The 23,644-nt window shown below is 36.9% G+C and overlaps 2 protein-coding genes across 19 annotated transcripts in view; one reads left to right on the top strand and one right to left on the bottom strand.

The window, feature by feature from the left end:
• dlg2 (discs, large homolog 2 (Drosophila)) overlaps positions 1-20,458 on the bottom strand; it is a 193,767-nt gene extending 173,309 nt beyond the window's left edge. For 7 of the 16 annotated variants that reach the window (XM_057320911.1, XM_057320920.1, XM_057320921.1 and 4 more), the window contains exons 1-3: positions 19,051-20,457; positions 16,464-16,595; positions 1,823-1,980 (exon numbers count right to left, since the gene is read on the bottom strand). In XM_057320911.1, coding sequence (XP_057176894.1) covers positions 1,823-1,980; positions 16,464-16,595; positions 19,051-19,069 — 309 coding nt within the window. In that variant the 5' untranslated portion in view covers positions 19,070-20,457. Of the gene's footprint in view, positions 1-1,822; positions 1,981-16,463; positions 16,596-19,050 lie in introns of all 16 variants that reach the window. The other 9 variants (XM_057320913.1, XM_057320938.1, XM_057320923.1 and 6 more) reach the window with 4 other exon arrangements.
• Positions 20,459-20,597: 139 nt separating this feature from the next.
• Positions 20,598-23,529, top strand: tmem126a (transmembrane protein 126A). 3 transcript variants are annotated; one of them, XM_057320949.1, is made up of 5 exons: positions 20,598-20,710; positions 21,022-21,137; positions 21,226-21,419; positions 21,507-21,621; positions 21,721-23,529. In XM_057320949.1, the coding sequence occupies exons 2-5, from the start codon at positions 21,025-21,027 to the stop codon at positions 21,917-21,919; spliced, it is 621 nt and encodes a 206-aa protein (XP_057176932.1). In that variant the 5' UTR covers positions 20,598-20,710; positions 21,022-21,024; the 3' UTR covers positions 21,920-23,529. The 3 variants fall into 3 exon arrangements, with proteins under 3 accessions (XP_057176932.1, XP_057176931.1, XP_057176930.1); XM_057320948.1 differs by having other exon boundaries at positions 20,603-20,859; XM_057320947.1 differs by having other exon boundaries at positions 20,604-20,848.
• Positions 23,530-23,644: the final 115 nt, after the last annotated feature.

Here is a 23,644-nt window from a genome sequence, read left to right as displayed (position 1 = left end):
GAGAGAGAAAAAGAAAGAGAGAGCGAGAGAGAGAGAGAGAGAGAGAGGAGAGACATGCCTGCACTTTATTACTGCTGCAAACATTTTGGCAGTGTGGTGTGTGCGTGTGTGTGTGTTCATGTTTGTATATCCCGGTGGGGCCTAAACCTGAATACACACCAACTCATGGGGACTCGTGTCACCGTGGGACCAAATTGAGGTCCCCAGGGGCAAAACAGCTAATAAATTGTACAGAACAATATTTTTTACAAATCTAAAAATGCAAAAAGTGTTCTATGATCTTTAGGTTTAGGGATAGGGTTAGGGATAGGGGATAGAATATACAGTTTGTACAGTATAAAAACATTACGCCTATGGACTGTCCCCACGGGGATAGTCAACCAAAGCTGTGTGTGTGTGTGTGTGTGTGTGTGTGTGTGGGTGGGTGGGTACCGTGTGCGTGTGTGTGTGTGTTGGTTGGGGGGATGGGTACCGTGTGTGTGTGTGGAGCATTTTAAAGTGTCAGAGAAAGACACAGGTCAGAACTTGCCGCACGGTAGTAAATTTCCGAATGAAAGCGTCTTTACCGGTCGGTAACTTGACTTCAGACGGAAGCGGGCTGTCTGACAGTAGCCCCGCCGCTCGCGACATCCTTTGACATCATACAGTGGTCGCGTGCACACAGTTCCCTGTACTAAACAACTTGTCAAAGTATGTTCTGTGCATCCCTGCCACGAGTGCACCTTCTGAGAGAACAGTCAGCTTTTGTGGGCGGAGTTTGGAGGAGAGACAGGAACTGAAATGGGTGTCAGTCAGCATCAGTCAGAATTGCTTGCATTAGATTTTTTTTCTTAAAATCATTTTGCAATGTAGCCTATAATAATCCAACAGTTTTTGTTTATTTTTATTTTTATCTTATAGGCCTAATGTGGAATGACAGTTTTTAATGAAGTGTTTTGTTGTAGGGGTACAGAGTAACTTACATTACATTCTTTTTGCAGGCCTAATTAATATAGGCTAATCATGAAGGGAGAGGGCTCAATTTTTTGTTTTAATTTACTTTGTTTTGCTTAATTTTATATTAAGTTGTATTGTATTTTATTGAAAAGCAAGACAAATTATAAAAAGCACATTTTGACTATTCAGTTTGTGCAATAGTGAAAAAAATGGCTTAATAAATAGAAGAAATGCTAAAAACCATGTTCGGTGTTCGGTATTATTCAGCCTTGAGCCAAGTGTTTCACATCATGTTCGGCTTCGGCCAAGAATTTTCGTTTCGGTGCATCCCTAGGTTTAAAGGGAAAGTTCACCCAAAATTGAAAATTCTGTCATCACATGAAAGTAGAACAACAGAAGGTATTTTGCAGAATGTTGATAACTGAACAATGGAGGTACCCATTGACTTGCATTGGTTTTGTGTCCATACACTATAGAAGTGAATGCCGTTGTTCGGTTACCAACATTCTTCAAAATATCTTCTTTTGTGTTCTTTAGAAGATAGAAAGTCATAGAGGTTTGAAATGACAAGAGGTTGAGTAAATGACGACATCATTTTTATTTTTGGGCGAACTGTCCCTTTAATGGAGTGAAATAACACAAAAATAGCAGCAGGGCAAAATAAACAGCACATGGTGGTGTTATTAAAGGCTGGAAGCTTCTTATTGTCCTCTGGCCCACTGAGAAATAAAACCTCCCCCAAAAGGGCTGTCCTCTCTTCAACTGGCCTACGCAACACTGGACCTCCAAAAGATGAAAATAGGTCACAAAAATTTAGCTCAATGTATAAATCTGAAACAAAATCCTATACCAACGGTAAAAGTATATGTGCATGAATCTGCCTCACCTCTGGTGGTGCGGAGGCTGGCTGTGGACCCTCGGTGGGAGAGTTGGAGGTGGTGGCAGTGTGTTCCCACTGCTCGGCCATGTGAACGACCTCCACGAGCTTCTGCTCACAGCTCTTCTGAGAATTCAGCAGGGTCACTTCATAAAACTCCTGGATATCTGCAGAGACAGATAAATGGACACACACTGTGAATGTCTTTTAATACCCGCTAGAACAACGCTGTAGTTTCAACACTGTCTAAACAAGCTTTTGGATAAAAAAAAACGAGTAATCTCCCGCTGGAGGGAGATCAAATTAAATGTAGGCAATTTATTTGATTGATGCCTTGGCATCTAAATGAATTCTGCATAGCATGAGGGAAAAAAGAGTGAGGGAAAGAGAGAGACATAGAGAGATAGAAGGTGAACACACTGACACACTTGTTTCGTTAAAAGAAAAAGCAGGAATATTGAGCGTCTGCCATGATACAGATTAATCTGTGTTTCTGGGTCAAAAAGTGTGATTAGTGACAAATTTCTAGCTAGCTTACCCGAACAGATTCCATGTCAAATCATTACAATGAAGAAATGAAATAGGGCTTTTCAGCTATTTCTATAAATGGGCAACAAACTTAAAAGCAAGTAGGGGAAGTTTACATTACCTAGATTTTTATGGGACATCGCTGATTTTTTATTTTATGCTGAACTGCGAATTGAAATTCATAGGACTGACTAAAATTAGACATGAATGGAATATTTCTGGCACAGCACTTCAAAAAATCTTAAAGGAATAGTTCACCCCAAAATGAAAATTCTGTCATCAGTCAACCTCTTGGTATTTAAACCTGTATGACTTTCTTCTGCAAAACACAAAAGAAGATATTTTGAAGAAACCGTTGATCCCCATTCACTTCTATTGAATGGACACAAAACCAATGCACGGTTTTCTGTTACCAACATTTCTCAAAATATATTCTTTTGTGATCTGTAAAAGAAAGAAAGGCATACAGGTTTAAAATTACACGTGAGTGAGTAACTGATAACAGAATTTTCATTTTAGGGTTAACTAAACCCTTAAATATTGAACAGTACAGTTAAGTGCAATTTTGGTTGGTCACAACGTACAATGTAACATTGTTAATAAAAACATTCCTGTACATCTTTCTCCCATTTCTTTACACGCTTTTTGTTCTAACAGACGACACAAAAGCCAATATGTTAAGTGCTGTTAAATGAGGTCACAGGAGACGTTGCTATTGTGGGTCAACGCTATCTTCCGTTCTGCCTCAAGAGATGCTCGACAGAGACGATGAAGATAGCCAAATATTTAAACAAGAGTGCAAGCACTTGCGGGGGCCATCTGGAGAGCTCTGTTCTCTCAGCCCCGAACACAGATTTAAGTAAAAGCAACAGTTACATTAAGCCACAATGCATGGTGGGTAAAAGCTCTGACTTGAATCCAGTCGCCATATGCTATGACAAATGCTACATAGCCTAACTAGGAACAAGTTAAGCCCTGGCTTGTAGAGAGAGGAGAAAGTGCATTCTATCAGTTTGCAGTGCCAATATAGAATGTGTGGGAGAAAAGCACGGAGAATTATGACATAATAACATTCTGTCAAAACAATATTTTATAAAATTAAATTAAATAAATAGACATAAAATCAGTCTGTGAATAGACATTCAGTGTGACAACAGATATAATTCTTGAAAAAAGTATCATACTACATACTTAAAGATTATCATACAGTACATACTTAAAGATTTCTTGTTTCTATGTTCTCATTTTAACATTTTGTCTAACATTTATGTGTTGAAACCTTTAGAATTTTTTTAAAAATGCTTTACCTTTAAAATATAAAATCTCACTCTGATGATGTATTACGTAAAAACTGAATTTCTATGTATATACAAAATAAATAAAGAATTAAATGGAACAAACTTAAATTTAGCAAATCGTACTACACAACAGAGGTTTCTTGCATCGGACCGTGTGAGCACTTTGCATGTGATAATGAATGTAAAGCTTAGAAGAAAAAAACAATAGAAGCATCTTTCAAACAGAAGCAGGAGTTCATTCCATCTGAAAGAGCGAGAATTCATTTACATTTAAATAAAACTGAGACTCCAAAGACAAAACTCTGTTAGTTATTCCTCCTACAGTACAGTCGCCCGGCTGGTCCAGCGTTTCAGAGCGAAGCAAGTTAAACACATATCACTAACACTTAGTAAACATGACGAATGTTGTTTTTCAAGCATTTGCACATCAAACACCAATACACTCATTGCAAACGTGATTTAGTTTTGTCCGCCTCTGTAGTGCAAAGATAAAATGAAAGTGAGTCTACAGACACAAATGTATGCAAATCCCACCTCTCAAAGAAACGTGGGTGACACAATCGTAGAAACGTCAAATGCAAACTCTTTTAACAGACATCTGACTATTGTCACAAAACAAACCGTCAAAGTAACCCACCGCAGTAGTACAGCGCAATAATATCCAAATTTACACCATTAAAAACAACAGTCAATACTATTAAACTTACAACTTGGTGGAAGTCCTCCGTTCTATACGGACATGTTGTGCAAAGTGTCATTACTGAAACAGTGGCATCACTAAAGAATTGTGTGTGTGTGTGGTGCCAGATGCCTGATCTAACAGCATGAGCAGCAGATTAATCCTTGCAATGGCCTCCTGTTCTCTACAATTCCAACAATGACCTTACACCCTCCTCTCGCACACATACACACACAGCTGATCATTAATTCAAAAGCTTTGTCTTCTGTTGTGTTAAAGCTGTTTGGGACACAAAAACACGACCCTTGTTCACATCTGAGGGAGCGTAACAGAGACAATCCTGCTGCGCACACTGTCCCTACCTCAACTTGTATAAGAGCAGAGCAGGTGGCAGCTGATTCTGTCTGTATCCAGGTTGAACAGGGGCAGCTGGGACAGTGTTTAAGACAGTTAAAGGGGTCATATGACACGGCTAAAATGAATATTATCGTTTGTTTTAGATGTAATGCAATGTGTATACACGATTTAAGGTTCAAAAACGCTGTATTTTCCACATACCGTGCATGTTTGTATCTCCTCTTTGCCCCGCCTCTCTGAAACATGCAGATGTTTTACAAAGCTCATGGCTCTGAAAAGCGAGGTGTGCTATGATTGGCCAGTTCACCAGTGCGTAGTTATTGGTCGAATACTGCAAGCGTGTGACGGAAATGTAACGGCTCTTACCATATTCAGAACATCATGTTCCAAAGCAATTGTACTGACAGGTTACGTATACATTTGGGCAGTCTTACGGGTCATTCAGACAGAACGCGTCTCTGCATCTAAGCGAGACGCAGCGCTCAGATACAGTATGCGCAGCCTAGAACAGCTCCTCCGCCATATAAAATGCCAAATTGTCATGCCAAATTGCCACTGTAAACAGAAGCTCGCAACCCTTGCCCCGTCTCCAACTTCTTATGATTGGTTCACTGCTTTTGGAACTGACATTGATGAGCAGTGCTGCATGTAAAAGTTGAATTTTTTTAACTTGACACGGCTTCTTAAAAACGCAACATGAGGATAGAACCCCTGCTTGCTTTAACCTAATACACATAGATGTGTAATCTAATACACATAGATAAGCATTTATATAAACAAAAAATAGAGTCCTCCTTGACATGAGGAAATGCCAGACAAGCTTGGCAGGGGATTAAGACCATGACAAACGTACCCTATAAGGGAAGAGGTAACCCATCTCTGGTGTTACAAGGAAATGAGGATCTGAAGATGGCCAATCAGCTTAACTCGTACTTTTGTCGTTTTGGCAGTGGATGTGGGAACGCTGATTCAGAGATGGCGTTCTCCTCTAAAATTAACTCTTCCCGGTTTTATATTGATGAATTAGCGGTCAATCAGACCTTTAAGAAATGTAATCCTCATAAAAGTTCAGGCCCGGATAAAAAATGTGGTGACGTTCTAAAACATTGTGCTGTTCAGTTAGCGCCAGTCTTTACTAATATTTTTAGAGCATCTAATAATACTGGTATTGTACCTGCTCTATGGAAAACATCTACAATAGTTCCAGTGGCAAAAGTTTCTAGAGCTTCAGGATTAAACGACTTTCGACCAATAGCACTTACATCCTTACTGATGAAGAGTTTTGAGTGCTTGTGAAAAAATACATTGTATCCCAAACACAGCATCTTATTGATCCCTTGCAATTTGCATACCAAGCCTCTAGGGGGGTAGAGGATGCAATCCTAACTGTACTGCATTTACTGCACTCTCACTTAGAGAAGCCAAAGACACATGCTAAAATTTTTGCATTTTAGCTGACTTTTCATCAGCTTTTAAGTATATTTCTCCTACTATATTAGCTGATATTCTGGCAAGAGAATTCTCACTTGAGAAAAAATTGATTATGTGGGTGACCGATTTTCTCAGTCTTAGAACCCAGCAGGTTAAGTTAGGAGGATCTGTTTCTGATAAAATGATTACCTCGATTGGATCACCCCAAGGGTGTGTTTTATCTCCTTTACTTTTTATCTTATACACTAACTCTTGTTCAAGTTCCTTTCAGAATAGATACATTATTAAATATGCAGTTGATATTGCACTAGTGAGTCTTTTATGTGATGGAGAGGAAGAGCATGGGCCTGTTTTGGACTTCTTTTTAAATTGGTGTGAAAAATCAAATCTTCCATTGAATGCTTCAAAAACAAAAGAGATGGTTATTGATTTTAGAGAGAAAAATTCATTTCATATTGGATAATAAGCTTAAATGGGATGTGTGTGGACGGAGCAATTAAGTAAAAAGATTCAAACAAAGAATGTATTTCTTAAAGAAATTACTCTCGTTCAATGTCCACAATGGAATGTTTCAGATTTTTTATGGTGCTTTTATTGAGAGTGTTATAACATTTGGTTTAATTTGCTGGTATGGCAATGCTTCAGAGGCACAGAAGAAGATACTAAGGAAAGAGGTGATTTTGGCAGGTAAATTGTTAGGGATTTCTTTACCGAGTATAGAAAGTATATATAAAGATGTTGAAGTGTTGAATAAAGCTAACAATATTGTGAAAGATAAGAGACATCCTATAGCCTTTGCCTTTGAATTGTTGCCATCCGGTCGACGGTTGAAAAACAGGTCCAAATTTTCTTTTATCCCTCAAGCAATTACATTTTAAAATTCTATTTCTTCTGATATTTCTTCTGATATTAATTGATTAAGGCAGACAAATCTTATTTATCAAATTAGTTTATTGAATTATGTATTGATCTTCGTATGCCAATTGTGACTCTTATTGTGTCTGTGTGAGCTCGCTGCAACCTTACTTTCCCTAAGGAGATAAACTAAACTAAACTAACTAACTAACTAACTAACTTAACCATCAGCATGTACAAGAATCTTCCAAACCACAAACCTGTCTTATTTGAAAGTTTAAAGAAGGTCTGATGTGTGACCTTTAAGTTTTAAAGGCCCAGTGTATGAAATTTAGCGGCATCTAGTGGCGAGGTTGCAAATTGCAACCAATGGCTCACTTCAACCCTCCCTTTCGGAGCACTTCGGTGGCAGACACATAACTGAGATGTTGTCACGTTTTCGCTTCTTTGTCGAAGGAGATAATGTATTTATGAAATGCACTCTGTTGAGCAGTTTGTCCGTTTAGGCCAAGGCTACAAGAAACCACATGGTGAATTCCATGTAAGGGAACCCGCGGTGTATGTAGATAGAAATAGCTCATTCTAAGGTAATAAAAACATTACTCTTCATTATGCAAGGTCTTTACACCTCTGAAGACATAGTTATGTATATTATATTGCATTTCTGTCAATAGATCCTTAAAAAAATTACACACAGCACCTTTAAAATCAGCCAGCTAGGATGGCAAAAATTACTCTTTTTTTTTGGTGCGCTAAAATCATCAATATTGTTTCAGATGGTCAATCTTAACAACTATCTTGAAAGCAATCCAATTGCTGATATATCCAGACTTATCATTCAGAGTCATCATTCACTTCTTACTCACTGTTTATTTTCTTTCCTCATATTAAAGAGCATTATTTACAAGCCAAATCATTTTATCAATTATTTTTATTTATATAAAATAAATACAACATTGATAAATAAAACTTTAACTTTGCTCTATCCATTGTTGGCTCTAATGTGACTGATGTGATGGGCATAAATGGCTGATCCATACAAGCAGAGACCCATATTCAGTTAGGTAAGATCGTGTACCCGATACCACAGGAGGAAATAACTTAGCCACTTGGTTTCCAAGGCAACCAGGAAGGAGAAGCAGAAGAATTCACATTCGTAATCACATCACCCTATGCATGAACTCTCCTGCACACACCAACTCACAGACACAAGGACAGAAGTGTGTTTGACCAAACACACATTCACACACTGTGGAGGGGCAGCTGTTTCTCTCTTATGTAATGGATGGATGGAGTGGGCTCAGGACTGTAATCTCACTCCTCTCCAGGGAGTGATTATTCCAGCTCCTTATGGTACCCACCAATGCATACCAACACACACCTTATATAATGACGTAGATTCTCTTCTACGATTCATAAAATCACTCACACAGACAGAGTCAATTGTAAAATGCATACAATTCTGAGCGGAAGTTCAGATTTGATCAATTCAAATGACATTTCAAACCTGTAAGATTTGTCTGTCTTCCCTAGAACACAAAAGGAGACATTTTAAATATTAACATTGGTTTTGAAAGCGAATGGTGATTTAGATTTAGTAAAGGTTTTTATACAGAGAGTGAATTGCATTTCTGGCTGTACGCAAACGGATAACATCAAACTAACTCATGAACATCCTTTTGTTCTTTCTGGAGCTAGTGTGGGAAATAACTGAATGCTGATTTTGCTAAAGAATTTAGCTAATTTCCCCATTGCCTAATTTTGCAAAGAAGTGGAAATGTGATGACATCTTAGCCTGTGTCAGCCGTAGAGCTTTGAAAGGGAGGGGTGGAGTGAGCCGTTGGTTGCAATTCACAACCTCACCGCTAGATGCCGCTAAATTTTATACACTGGACCTTTAATGATGGCAGGATTTTCATTTTTGGTGGTAACCTGTCCCTTTTAAGCTGAGATCCATGACTCTAATGGTCAAACTAATGAAGGAACTGTCTCACGGAAACGAACAAAACTGATCCCTCAGCACCGCCTCTCTTTGTTTAGTGAGAAGATGAAAACATATTTATGATTAGTATCTCACATTTAGCAAACTGCAAATGCTCCTGTTCCAAAACACACGGCCAGTAAATTGCTCCCAGATACTGATGTGACAGAAGAACAGCTTGCTTCTCGCTCTTGGCAGCCACTCTCTGTCGGCTTTGATAATTCTGCATTTCTCCACTCCAGCAACGGATTGACAAACTAATCTGACTAGCTGACATTGTTCCACTGTGGAACAAATAATTATATTTCATACCAGCTAAAAGCTCAATCTTATGTCGTGGGCACGTGCAAACATGTGTTTGGTCAAAACAAAATGTTTGATTTGCTCAAGTTGAGTCTACACTGACAATTCAAAGCATTGTTAAAATCTGTATTTACAACATTAAATTCCACATTTAGTTAAATTTCTATCATCTGTACCAGATAAATTCACTGTAAGTCATGTGCTGGAGTGGCTTTGTACTACAATAAAAAATCAACCATCCCTCCCTCTGAAATCTTGGAATGCCGCATTTGAAAATGGAGCGTAAACAGTTGAAGGAAAGCCGTCAAAGTCAGAAACTAGTTATTATTAACAGCCTGGTGCCACTAAATTTAGTTCTCATTGCCAGATTACGTCACTACTTTTACTCATTTGTCTTTCGGAAATAAGTTTTTTTCCTTTTTTGCATGAGCTAGTGCGGGCTGACACTGGAACTCTTTTAGCTGAAAGTCTGTTACCATGGAGACAGGCAGAGACTGCACATCTCACATTATACTATTCTTAAAGGAATATGGCATGTGTACATCTGACTCATAAAGTTCTCTCAGTGAGATTCACACTTACGGTCCTTCATAATTTCATCCCAAACCAACGCTTACGCAAACTTAAAAGGGTTATTGCAAAGTGGAGGAGAAATTCAAAGGAAAAGATTCAAGTACACATTCATTATGTAAACCATGTTCTTTTATATTATATATATATATACTCCCATTGACGTATACATATTTACATTTAGCGGACGTGTTTATCCAAAGCTTACAGTTTAGCCGCTGTGTGTTCCCAGATGATTAAACCTATGGCAGAAGAAGGGTCTTTGGAAGTTCTTGAAGGGTTTCTACTGTTCATATACAATTGCATTTACAAACAAGACTCATGGACTTGTTAATGAAAAGTGATGTGGTACAATTTAAACTTCCTGACACTAATTTACGACATTCAGACATACGTCATTTTAGACCTCTCCAAGTCATTAAAGAAATGTGACATACTGGTATACTCATGAATCAGTCAACTAATGACATGAATCATCGGGTTTAGGTTTTTTAGCTCTTTCGAACCTTATCTGACCACACAGAACTAAAGAGCTCCCTCTGCTGGAAAACAAGTGTTACATCAACAATCCAAAAATACTTATTTTGCTCATTTTTAAAACATAGGGACACTGTGCATATCAATTTATTCTATACAAGTTAACTGAAAATGAGATCAGTTAACGGAGATCTAATAACAATAATTAATTGATATTTTAAAGCAATTAAAAGACTATATATTAATAAGTACACTTTTATTAATAACTATTCCTGTTGGAACTGTAGCAATAAATACTATAAGTTAATCTTGTTTATTTATTGCAAATACTACAAAGTGACTTGTGTTTATTTAAATATTTGCTGTAATATTTGATCAGAGTTATTATTTGGTGAACTCCTGTTTGGCTTTAAATAAACATAACATGTCAAGTGGGGTAAGTAAAAGAAATATATAAGATTTCAAAGATTCAAAGATTCAAAGATAATTTGAATCAATATTCCTACAAAATTCCACAAGATGGCAACATTTTTTCTCTTTGAATCAAAGCACGATTCCAGCCCAACAGTAAAGCGAAACAGAGAAACACAGATGGGCTCAGCAGTTTCTGTTTGGTGAGCTAAAGGCTTGCTAAGGAAAATATTCACATTACATTTGCATCTTTAAGCCAGCATTAAAGGGGTCATATGGCATGAATACGTGTTTTTCTGTGTTTTTTCCGTGTCTATCTAAAAGCGAATGCTCACCCAGACCTGCACGAAACTCCTCGTGTAACCACATCATCACAAATCTACGTCAGTTCGTGGAATGATTTGCATTCGACCAATTAAGAGTTGTTCTACCACTGAAATAATTTTTGAGACATTGTTTTATGGTCGAAAAACTACAAACTTATAACCTCAAATTATAACATTAAATAAACAAGAAGGTTCTACACGGCAAGTCGTATAAGTCTAACACAAGCACAATAATCATAAATAAATAAAATAAAAAAGACTCCCGAGATTTTCCCCCGATTTTCCCCTCCCGAGAATCTTTGAAAAAATCATATCCATGTCTCGCCTCAAACATTTCCTTGACAACAAATCCAGTGTGTTTTCCTGAAAAGTTGGTCACAAAGCACACTGACCTTATATCAAGCATATCTCTGGCGACTCATTGAGGAACGGAGCCCACGTTCACCTGAAAGATCTCACCCAGTATACACATGCATGCCCCATCCACATAACTAACATCCACTTGGTCAGGGGACAAAACTGGACCAGATGAATGACAGGAGAGAGAGAGAGAGAGAGAGAGAGAGAGAGAGAGAGAGAGAGAGGCCAGTCTGTTGTGCTGCTGTCACAGAGCAGCAGGATAAACAACAGAGAACAAACTAAAAAAAAAAACTACAGTAGGATTATTCTGGGACAGGAATCATGGACGAATCTCAGTCTAATAATCTCATTCTTCTGTTAAAATCATCTCACACATTAATCTACTCAAACATTTTGAATCGAGGTTACAATACACTACTAAAACTAAAACTGACATAATAATAAATTGAACTTGTATAGAAAGACAGACCCAAACAGACCTCCGCAAAGAATCAATAACTGTTAGGTAGTTTAAATTTAACTTAATACAATTGATATACTATAAAATATGAAGATAAATTAATATTAAAATAAACACAGACCGAAAATTAACTTCGGGCCAGGTGTGTGCGTCCGATGAAATCGTCTATAGTAATATAAACATAAACAAATAAATGATAAAATGACAAAAGGACGTAACCAAACTGATAAAAAAAACTCAAATTAACGTGTAAAAAACAAAAAATATATAAAAATACGAGTTTTTAATTTTTTATGTGCACTTTTACAACCCCCTTTGACATTAAAAGTTAACATAATATTAAAATGAATTATATTTTCTTTTCTTGTGTCTCTGTATTTAATAAACAGTATTATATATTAGGTATTTATATTATATTATATGCATGATTCATCCGTGCTTAATATTTACCACATGATCTTAAAATAATATTTCTGCTTTTATAATCTTTCATCAAAATGTAATAAATTGGTCTTTTTGGCTAAAGTTGCCAATGTATCTTCTATCCCTCCCTTTCAATCTTGCCTTATTCTAGTATAGCGCCAAATTTTTCAAAAGTCCTGTCCTAAATTTTGTTCTTGTTAAGTTGCACTCAGAAACATGTGACACTTAAAGTATGTAAGTAAACTGGTTGTGAGTACTGCTTTTTGGACTTTCAAATGATTGATAGCTGGATATACACTCAGACATGAACACAATAATTGATCAGATCCGTGCCGCCTGGACTGCAAAATGAGACGTCCAGTCAAATCAACTTTTGATGAGTGTGCTAGAACTCTAGAAACCCTAGAACTCTAGTAAAAGCTGACTGGCATTATTTTAGCACTGGAGCTCAAATCCAGATGGCTATTTCTCAGACTGTGGTCCGAGGGACTTCCCTCCAGCAAACGTAACTGATCTGATTACAGTTTAGCAGCAGGAGCAAAAAACGCTCCTCGTGGGACGGACTCTCTGCGAAACAAGAGTGCGCCGTCATGGCTCTTCTATTAAGAGGGCAGCGTCCAACCTTGTTCGCTTGACAGTGACAAATAGGGCCCATTAAAAACCTCTATGGAGCAAATTGGCAGACTGTGGTCGGTTTCTCGATTAGGAACTCACAATCCAAAGGATTCCGATGAGCAGCTGTGATAGAGAATATTTAGCCAGGAAATCTCATTAAAAAAAGAACAGACTCTTAATACAGACAGAACTGCTCTGGAGAAGCTACACGAGCCCAAAGAAAATCAAAGTACAGAATTTTACATTACTTACACAGTCAATACCTTGCACAATAGTTTTGGATCCTTGATTCTTTCTTAAAGAAACACTAAAATATAAGAAAAAGGGCACATGAACCAAGATGTCATGAAGCTATGAAACCACAACACAAGCTTGCCATTGCAGTTCAACCTAATTTATCAGTTGTTGTGATAGCAATAACTGAGTGACATTCTTCATAGTGCTCCACGTGTGTTTCTTGGTCAATGGGAGAATAGGTTAAGCAGTTAATAGACTCCACTCCTCCACCATGATGGCACACTGTCCAGATAACTCGTACACTAATACCGTCTAAGATGATTACTGCTATTTCAGGAAGCATTAGTGACCTAAACCTTTAATGGCATTTTATTGAAAATCAATAAAGTTGCGCAATTGTTTGCAATTGTTCAAGCTAACTGTACGGTTTCAGATGCATTTGGTAATTTGATTATGATGTATTACAGATAAGACACCAAGGTACACGAGGAGCTGTCAAGATCATGTCACCTTTTCTAGTTATTAGAAAGCAATCCTCTGTGAACATATGATGATCAGTGGGTTGAGCTAAAGGTCAGAGAGGAACATTATAGATATTACAGAATATGAGGACGTAGTACAATCTACTCTTACAAATAAGACACCGTCCAAAGCCAAATCTCTGACCCCAAACCACAAAACAACCTATCAAGCTATTATAAAAGCTATTAGGATATTGCATTTAAATAAACTGGGCAGTATGTGTAAAACTGTGTGTACGTGGAAAATACACTGTAAAAGAAACCTTGTAATTTAACAGAATTTTACTGTTATTTTACAGATTTTTCTTGTATTGTGTAAAATAATTTTATATTCTAAGAATAATATTTTCTTGTATTTTTACAGAGTTTTAACGTATTTTTGAAATACAGTAAAAAAACGTCAAATTACAGGGAAATTTACAAGAAAAACACGATGTTTTACTGTTTGTTTTTTAGGATTTTTTTACAGTGTACACACATTACGATCATATTTATAGCCTACATCAGGCCCAATGTTTTATGAATTATGTGATTTTTATATGCGTGACCAAATGTTATCTATATAACTATTTAAAGGGATAGTTCTCCCAAAAATGAAAATTGTGTCATCATTTACTCACCCTCTTGTCATTTCAAACCAACCTGTATGACAATCTTTAGAAGTGAATGGGTACTGCCATTGTGCGGTTACCTACATTCTTCAAAATGTTGTGTTTTGCAGGAGAGCGAAAGTCATACAGGTTTGAAATGACAAGAGGGTGAGTAAATGATGACAAAGTTTTCATTTTTGGGTGAACTATCCCTCTAAAGGCTTGTTGAGAACTAGAGGTGAAATTTAAGCATTAAGCCTGGTGATATACCATAGTAAATGCAACAAAGCTTATTCTGAACAGAGCAATGGCAAAAATCATTACAATTCAGAAATTACTATGAGAAATGTTATAACTTAAAGAGAGTCTTTGACCAACTATGACAACCTACAGTATTAAAAAAAAACTTAGTTTGACATTGCACTGTGATGGGCCCAGTTGCATTAACTTAGCCGCCAAGTTAAGACAGCTTCTTAACAGCTATTCTCACAGACTAGGAATTAGTTAGGACTAATCAGCATTATTTTTCATAATTCAATTTGCCCAATCTAACTTTTTATGTAACTGATTTAAAGAAGTTATGACCAATCTTGAAGAAAAAGATGTGATGAATAACATCTAAGACTAGCAGTTTATGCAACCGACCCCTGGTTTGTTTTGAATGACATACTGTCACGTATACGTGGCGAGAAGAACCCAAGTGCAGGCAATGGCAGGTAAGGGGTTTTAACAGGGGTATTTTATTTTAAACGAACACAAAACAAAAACTCCCTCGATGGGGAAAAACACTGACAAAGACAATGGGAATAAATAATAACAGGAAAACACAGGAACCAAGGACTATAAACTATACTATAAAACACTTGACTTAAACTAACATAAGACCAACAATGACTCACGGAGGGAACAAGGAACACCGATTTGGACAAGTTTGGAATACACCACGACATCACATGTACACGAACATCCACATGTAATCCACCAACACAAGACAAAGAAACAAGAGGGTATATATAGGAAACACAAACGAGGGATAAGACATGGGGCAGGTGTGGGTAATCAAACACTCAGGGAAAGATCACAAGGAAACGAGAGGGGCGGGGCCAATGACGAGACACTGGAGAGAACGCATATTATTGTCAAAAGGACAATAATATGTTTCTCTCCACACATAACCAAAGACTTAGTCATGGCTCTGCTACAGGACCAAGAAAAACATGACTAAATGAAGCAGAGCCATGACACATACCAGTATAATTTCAGAAAAACAATAGAAAATTCACATAAATCAAATCATGCATTAAAATGCTGCAGGAAGTTTGTTTAAAGACAATGTTTGGGGTCATACATTTCACTAATGGGAGCAAAAGCACCCAGCAACAAGACTATGAGCTACAGCAGCGCTTCTCATATCTGAGCTTCCCTGCTAGCTGATTAAATGAAGCTTTGCTTTAGACCAGAATAAGAACCTACAATACATCTTGACTTTGACAGAAGTGGCTCATCTCATTAAGTAAATGAAGATGATTATATTCTGGAATCAATGCAATAAGCCTACATCCCATTCAGTACATGTACATTGAAACGCTCTAAAGCACTAAATTTCACATTCTGGACTTTCAAGCAAGGATTTTGCTCAGATGAAAACACTAAATTGAAAATCATTCTCTAGCGCTTACGAATAGCTAAAAGCACGTAGGCCGCATTTGACCGCAGCAGTAAAACCAATCAAGAGAGACTGTTAGATATTCATTTAAACAATCACCTTTATCTAAAAGACAAAATATTGCAGAGATGAGCTCAAAAGGAACACCTTTGAAAAACCAGAAGCACAGGAAAGCATCTCCTGCCACATCAGCAAGGTTAAAAATAACTTTATTTCAGAAAAAAGCCCTAAAGCGGCAGAATGTGCCCACTGCTTAAGAATGAACTATGAGCAAATGTTACATCAGTAGAGAAAACACATGCATACTCAATGAAGCAAATATAAAAATAAAACATTAGCCCCGAAATTTAAAATACTGTTTTAAGATTTTAAGATTGGAGTAAATGTCCTAAAAATCGATTTCAGGAACATTTGTATGCGGCTCACAAATCAAGAGCTTCACTTTGCATCTCCTGTGTTTTCTTTGACCTATTTTCCCATAGAAGGAAAATGAGGGGCATATTCCATCAGAAAAATGTTCTGTACGGTTCAAACAGAAAGCTCAGTACAGTCATACTCTTACCTATAAGCGCCTGGAAAAGACTGCTTTTAAAGATGCTCATAACTCTTAAGATGGCAGTTTTCAGCTGTTGTTCCTCTGGTTTCTTCAGTTTGGAGCAATAGTCCTCTAGGAGGCTAAATGCCCTGTCTGTGTCTGCAGGACATGACAGAAAGAAAAATAAAGTTATTCTGCTGGCCTAAATGTATTAATAAAACATGTAACACTGTGGAGCTATATAAAATAAATAGAAAAACGAATTATAATCAGGATGGGGCCAAACCACATTGTTGTAGATAAATTAATGCCTTTCAATGGGAGATCCCTTGAGAAACAGATACACTTATGTATTTAGTAAAAGCTTTTATTTAAAGTGACTAAAAGCAGAGCTTTGAACCTTTATATTGTTATAAGTACCTTCCTAAACAATGTCTAAAATGTAACTAGCACTATATAGAGATAACACCAAAATAAATGCTTGATATCTTCATTGTCTACTTGTTAGATAATTTAGTAAAAATAGTAGCAAACACATTGATGATACTTTACTACTACAGATCACTGGCATGACTGACCATGACTCACTCACTCACTTTGTCATACAGACAAACAGTCACCAGGGACATAACAGGGATCAATTCCTGTCACCCACAGATTCCTCTAAGAAGCTAGATTTAAACTGCAGGAAAACAGTTTAAACCTTTATAAAACATATACAGCCGCAGATGCATTTCTAGATGTATTGTGGTCCATTGTCTGTTGAATTTCAACAAAATCAAACCTTAGAAGTGACATAAAGCCATCCAACAGAAATGTGAAAGACTGACTGCATGACAAGACACATGAAAACTGTCATAAAAACGAGGTTATCACATAAAATAATTTGACATATTTCCTAAATACGTGTAGGCCTACAAATAATACTATTGTATTATTTTTGTTGTATTTGAATATGAGTATTTAAAGTTTTTCCGGCAAATGATGAACGCAGCATTTTTCGTTTTGTTCCAATAGGATACCGTCTTCTCTGTGCAGGAGCTTTCGTCACCGCCATTTGCCGGAAAAACAAGCCTCAGGTTCACGCGCAGCCAAGGCATAACTGAAGCTAGACATTAACATTAATAGCACTGTCAATATGGATATTTCTCTTAAACAAATGCATCGATTCGCTTCAGAAGACCTTTGTTAAGACCACAGAGCCGTGTCGAGCAGTTCTTCGATCGATGGATGCACTTTTTGGAGCTTCAAAAAATTGCCCCCCATTCACCCCTATTCATCCGCTTGGAAGAAAAATGATACATGGTATTATAACTCCGACTGCATTATTCTTCAAGAAGAAAGTCATATTCAGTCAGGATGCGTTGAGCGTGAGCAAAACATGAGGAAATTTTGTTTTGCCTCTGAAAAATCGCTTTAGGGTCTGAAAACATACAGAGCATCTTTTCTGTTATTTTGACACGTTTCTCTAGTTTTCATATTCTGCAAATAGAAACAATATTTGAATTTTAAATTTGGGAGAAATATTGTTAGTAGTTCACAGAATTAAACAAAAATGATACTTTCACCTAAACACATTAATATTGAACTGATCTGAAAATAATTTTGAAATGGTCTCTTAATTTTTTCTGCGACTGTATAAATCACTTCAAAAGTCTACAGAACAGAACTCTCTGGCATCAATTGATCAATAGAAAACTGACTTTTATTAAACCAAAATCAGATCGTGTGTAAAAATATGAAAATCATGGATGTATGTCCATGTCTAGGTTTGCATGAAAAGCTCTAAACTTAATGTAGCTGTTCTTTAACTGTACTAATGAAAGTGTCACAGCTACAGTACAGTATTAAAGCCTATGGACATGTAGACATGCCTGTTATATTAAGAGCATCTAAAAACACAGCTGCATACCAGCCCCAAATATAAATGCAGACCAGAGTTTGAGATCATTTAAGGTCGCAGGCGGGTTGGCCATAGATGAGTCTATTTTTACAGACTATACAAACGTATTGCAGTGTGTTCCTGCACTAGGCTATTATTGCATATACACACAGTTTGTATACACACAGTTTCTACTAGATATTTAAGGCTCAGACCATATAAACTTCCAAATTAAATAAGGTAGTAAAAGTCAATACTTCAGTGACATGACTATATTTGCCCTCTTCAACAACTGCAGGACATGAAGTCAATGTGACATTTACATATGTACATAAAAAACAACTATAAATATGACAGCATGTGTAGTCAAATAAAGGCTTCTTTAAGTTGAAACTATGGCAACACGTGATATTTCATTTGACTCTCTTTATCTAATACATAATGGAGAAAGAAAAAAACTTTTGCCACATGAAATATTTTGTAAAAGAAATTCTCCACACATTTCAATATCAGCAAAGTCACATGTCATTTAAATGTGCACATTAAAAATTAAATTTCTGAAAATTAAAAAATAAGAATTGGTCATAACAAAAATATATATTTATGGTCAAGACCAATGTGACGGCACGTGGCCTACATAAAATCTTAGCTAAATATAAGTTTATATATTTGTGCCTGTGTGTTAACAAGATCATATAAGTTATATGTTATATATTTACATATTTTTCTCACCTCTTTTCCTTAAGGGCATAATTACTCCTTTCTGTCCGCGTGAAAACAACACAAAAGTTTCGACCTCATTTGCTGCAAGTATCCTGGAGAAACTGTCTGCAGCTAAATTACAGCTCAGTTTGTTGGTGTGGATGTAAAAGCGACCAGAATGGACAGGTTGTAGCTTGTAATGTTTAAGTTAAACAGAGAGACACGCGTTGACACATCATGCAGAAGAAAACACAGCAGCATGACAGTCGCTGATGATCAGCCGTATCAGAAATAAATCCATAATCCGATAGTAACAGATATCAGATTCAGTACACCTTGGTGTGGATGAGTCCATGAGAAATGTCAACACTGGTCTCCAGTGGTCGAATATGTTCAGGCTTGGTTTTATTTTCAGTATTGAGCTCTCTAAGGTATGTTCGGATTATTCTTCTGCTGGAATATTCCCACGTCCTTCGACTCCTTAAAGGCCTTTGGTGTTTCTTATAAACTACAAATCTACGAAACATACCATCACAACATCCATAACATAACCCTGACAGATTTAACTAGGAAAACAAGAGCGATCGTGACAAATATTAAAGGCGTAGTGATATTATAGGAATGGTAAAGCCTGAATTATTTTCTCTAAATCTAATCACTAGTTTTGCCCCAAAGGGCCATAGAGGCTACATCAAATTGGAGAGAATGTCTGGTGCATGGCTTGAGTTGGATCAAATTCAGACGGTATGTGCTGATCAAGCATGTTTAACGCGTAAACATTGCGCTCTAGTAACTGTATAGTTAATAAATAAGCATGAGATCTCTAATAACTTGTGTGAGTTTAATGTAGCATGTTTGTAAACAGTTCTTCAAGGTGCACCACAACTTGTGTTGTAGGTAAAACGGTGATTTGAAACAGTACGTGATGTTATAGTTATTATAAAAAAAGTGAAATCTTTACAGTGATCCTTGAAAGAAAACGTCAATTTAAAATTTGTGGACTTTTTCCAAAGCCCCAGTCGTCTACTTTGACGATCAAGTTGCTATTTCATCGGCACAATTACTTAATAATTCAGCTACAACATCCCAACCACAGACAAAATGCTATTTAAAAGACGGATTTAACTAAATAAACCAGGCAGTTATCCAGGATGTATTTCCCCCCACGACGAAACAGCAGCCTGCGACGCCTGTCGGAAAACACCTGCAAGTTTTATCCAGCTTTGCGATAAGGCATGGCTCCACAATTGCCTCTGTAATTAAGCCAATCTGAACAAACATATCCCAAACGACCTCTTCAAGCGTCCAAGTATGAAGTTAAGAACAACTTCACCTCCTTTCCGTCACACTGTCCTTTTTTATATGGCTCTTCGCGGCATCTATAGCCAAAGCTGGTTTGCAGACTCTACGGTGGGTGCAGTATCACCAGCAGCAGCATCATCACCAGTTTCGCCTTAGCAACGAGAGGGTTGACCCACGGGGATTGACAGGGCGCGCCCACCAATGGCGTTCGTCGGTTCCGGCAGTTGGCGCACGCACGGACCAATAGGAATCGCCGTATTGTTCCTGAAACTCGGGGTGAGAGTTGACTAGAACATGTGGTTAGACATGGCTGCGCCCTGCTGGCGTTGAGGACTGTGAGCGGTGAACAGAGGATAAAAGTAATATAGCGTTATTTACAGGCTCGTTGGTAGGTATACGCAATAGTACGAAAATGTATAAATTGTGTTGAACGTTTGCGAAGAACACATTTTAAAAAGGACAGCGAAATGACTATCGTTCAGCAATAGGTAGCCACAGATGTAACAACAAACCAGCGATCTCTAAGGTATATTACTTGTACGTAATCATTTGTAATTATATATATGCTATATTTGTGAAATATAAAAATGTTAAGCTAATTCTTCTCGCGTGCTCGTATTGCATACTGGGAGTGTCCTGTATGTCAAGTTTTACATCAGTGCACAAAACTAAAATCATTTGAAGTATTTTTCTTTTTAGATCATGACAGACGTGGCGATGTCTGCAAACGACACGGCCCAAGGCCAGAAATTATCCAGGGCTATGATTATAGAAATGTTGACTAGAAAGTTTGAACGTCTACCTGATATCGACAGGTAAGTTAGTTAACGTTAGTTAAAATCAACATTGTTTCTTTTCCACCAATGCAGTTAACTGATGGTTGCGTGTGGTCGTTCCCAACAGAAAGCTGTTTTCATACGGCCCCATATATTTGGCTGGAAACGCTGCTTTTGCTGGATTGGTTGCCAATAGCTTTTACCGACGTGCACTCAATGTCAGTCAAGGACGATTTACTTCCAGTCTTCCTATGGCTGTTCTTCCCTTTTTGACAACAGCAGCACTTTACACTGCGACCGTAACAAACCCTCTTATGTCAGGTGTGGCTTTTATATAAAGGATAACATCTATTTTTCTCCCACTCGTTTTCTTTACAAAGATATTAAAGGGCTGCATTTGTTCTGTAGGTGATCTGAACTGCCCAACATGTATCCTGATAAGAGGGGCACTGGTGGGTGTGCTTGGTGGGGGCATATATCCTATTTTGTTAGCCTTACCTGTCAACGCTGGACTTGCAGCCAGGTAGGTCCTCAAGCACTATATATCACGTATACTTATATATTACTTTTCTTAAAAATGTTGACTTATTCTCCATCTGCATTGAAATGTATTGTTTTACAGGTATAGCAGCGCACCAATGCCAGAAAAAGGAAATACTTTACGTTTCTGGGTGAATCTGAGCAAACCCATTGTACGCAAAATGTACGCTGTTCTACTCCTGCAGGCTTTATTTGGAACCTACTTGAGCTCAAAGCACTACGAGATCTACCTGAAAATGCTAAAAATACCAGATTCTGACAGTGAAGAGCTTCATGATTGACTGTTAGCATTGGTACTGAAAATTCATTATTTACTCACACTCATGTCATTCCAAAATTGTACGAGTTTCTCTTCTGTGGAACTCAAGGATATTTAAAAAAAAATGTTGGTAACCAAACATTGGCCCTATTGACTTCCACTGAAGACACAGAAACCAAGACATTTCTCACCGTGTTCCACAGAAATCAGTAATTTTTGAATGACAAGGGTGATTAAATGGAAAAAAATATTTTGTGGTCAACATCCCTTTAAACATTGTAAATATTTTGTTCAAATTAAACATCGTAATTCAAAGCCTTATGTCTGTTTTTCAGATGTGTTTATTTCAATTGCTCTGATAATTCATCAACAATAAAACTTGGCATATGTGCACTCTGTTGTAATTGTCAGAAAGTTGCTCAGAATAAAGACTCATTTTTAAATATAGGTGAAATTTAAAGCAGTTTTCTATAAAATTGTACCACAAATGTTAAGTATCACAATTGCTGTAAATTCCCTACATACTATGTTATTCTACCATTAAAGGCATGAAGAGGTTTCCCCTTAAATAATCAAGTAGGACTATAAAGTGGATAAAAAGTGGTGTTAAAACTGTCAGTTTACAACTTACCCAAAAATAGAGAATTTGATAACCAGGTTTTGTTAGCAACTGAAAATAATGCATTTAGCAAAAAGTTGGTAACACTTTACAATAAGGTGCTATTTATTAACAACAAGTTGCTATTTATTAACAATAAGTTAATGCATTAGCTAAAATGAACTAATGATATACACTACTACAGCATTTATTAATGTTATTTAATGTTAATTTCAGCATTTACTTATACATTATTAAAATCGTTGTCACTGTTAACACAAGTTATTGCACCATGAACTAACATGAATAACTGTATGGACGTGAACTAACTGAAAAACTAAATTGCTATTTTTTTTATTATGTTAGCTAATGTTAACTAATAACACCTTACTGTAAAGTGTGATAGCAAAACGCTTTAACATTTTTAAAACTTACAATATTGCCTCACAAAGACCTCCGAATGTGCACTCGTTTCCAATCCCCAACAATCAACCAAACAGTTCTGAAATGCTAAAGCGTCAATAACATTATGGTGATTTAAAACGCACGATTTGTCTTTAGTATTTTTAATTATTCTGAAAGAACACTCTTTGAAGATTATGGGAAAATGTTTGTATTAATATTAGAACTTTCATGACATAAAAATCTACTTGATGGCAATGAAGTCAATTTTTTGTTACTATTTTTCTGCATGTTTTGATGATTACACTGAAGCAATCTTATAATTGGTCTTAATTCCTTCAACACTGTTCATAAAGTAGAAATTAAAAATAAATTATCTGGCCGTTATTTAAGCTATGTCTAGACAACTGCAAGTAATCATCATATCCAACAAAATGCTGTAACAATCATCTAACCAGTAACTGCATTGATGGTCTTAGGACTGATTTTTTTATGAAGACACCAGAAACACCAAAGTTAGACATTTCAGAACTACTTGGGTGATCCGCAACATAAGAGAGCAGCAGCTTCTATGATTATCCATGACCAACAATGGTCTTCATCAAACAGAACTGAATTTAACGAAATAAAATCACCACCACTCTTTATCCACTTTGAAGAGAAGAAAAAGGCTTTTTGTAGAGAGCGAAGAAAACGCTGTATAAAAAGAGAAGGAGAGTAGTTAATATCTTAATCAGACAAAAACAA

The sequence above is a fragment of the Triplophysa rosa genome, linkage group LG22 (genome assembly GCF_024868665.1).
Source record: "Triplophysa rosa linkage group LG22, Trosa_1v2, whole genome shotgun sequence".
In the NCBI taxonomy this organism is placed as follows: Eukaryota; Metazoa; Chordata; class Actinopteri; order Cypriniformes; family Nemacheilidae; genus Triplophysa; species Triplophysa rosa.
The sequence above is the reverse complement of the archived record's forward strand: the minus strand, read 5'-3'. Positions and strand labels throughout refer to the sequence as shown.

What these genes read in the sequence shown, in the direction of transcription:
- tmem126a (XM_057320949.1), top strand. Translation starts at nt 21,025, where the DNA reads ATGACAGACGTGGCGATGTCTGCAAACGACACGGCCCAAGGCCAGAAA. An exon ending in AACAAACCCTCTTATGTCAG is followed by an intron (nt 21,420 to 21,506) that starts GTGTGGCTTTTA and finishes TTTGTTCTGTAG; the next exon opens with GTGATCTGAACTGCCCAACA. An exon ending in AACGCTGGACTTGCAGCCAG is followed by an intron (nt 21,622 to 21,720) that starts GTAGGTCCTCAA and finishes ATTGTTTTACAG; the next exon opens with GTATAGCAGCGCACCAATGC.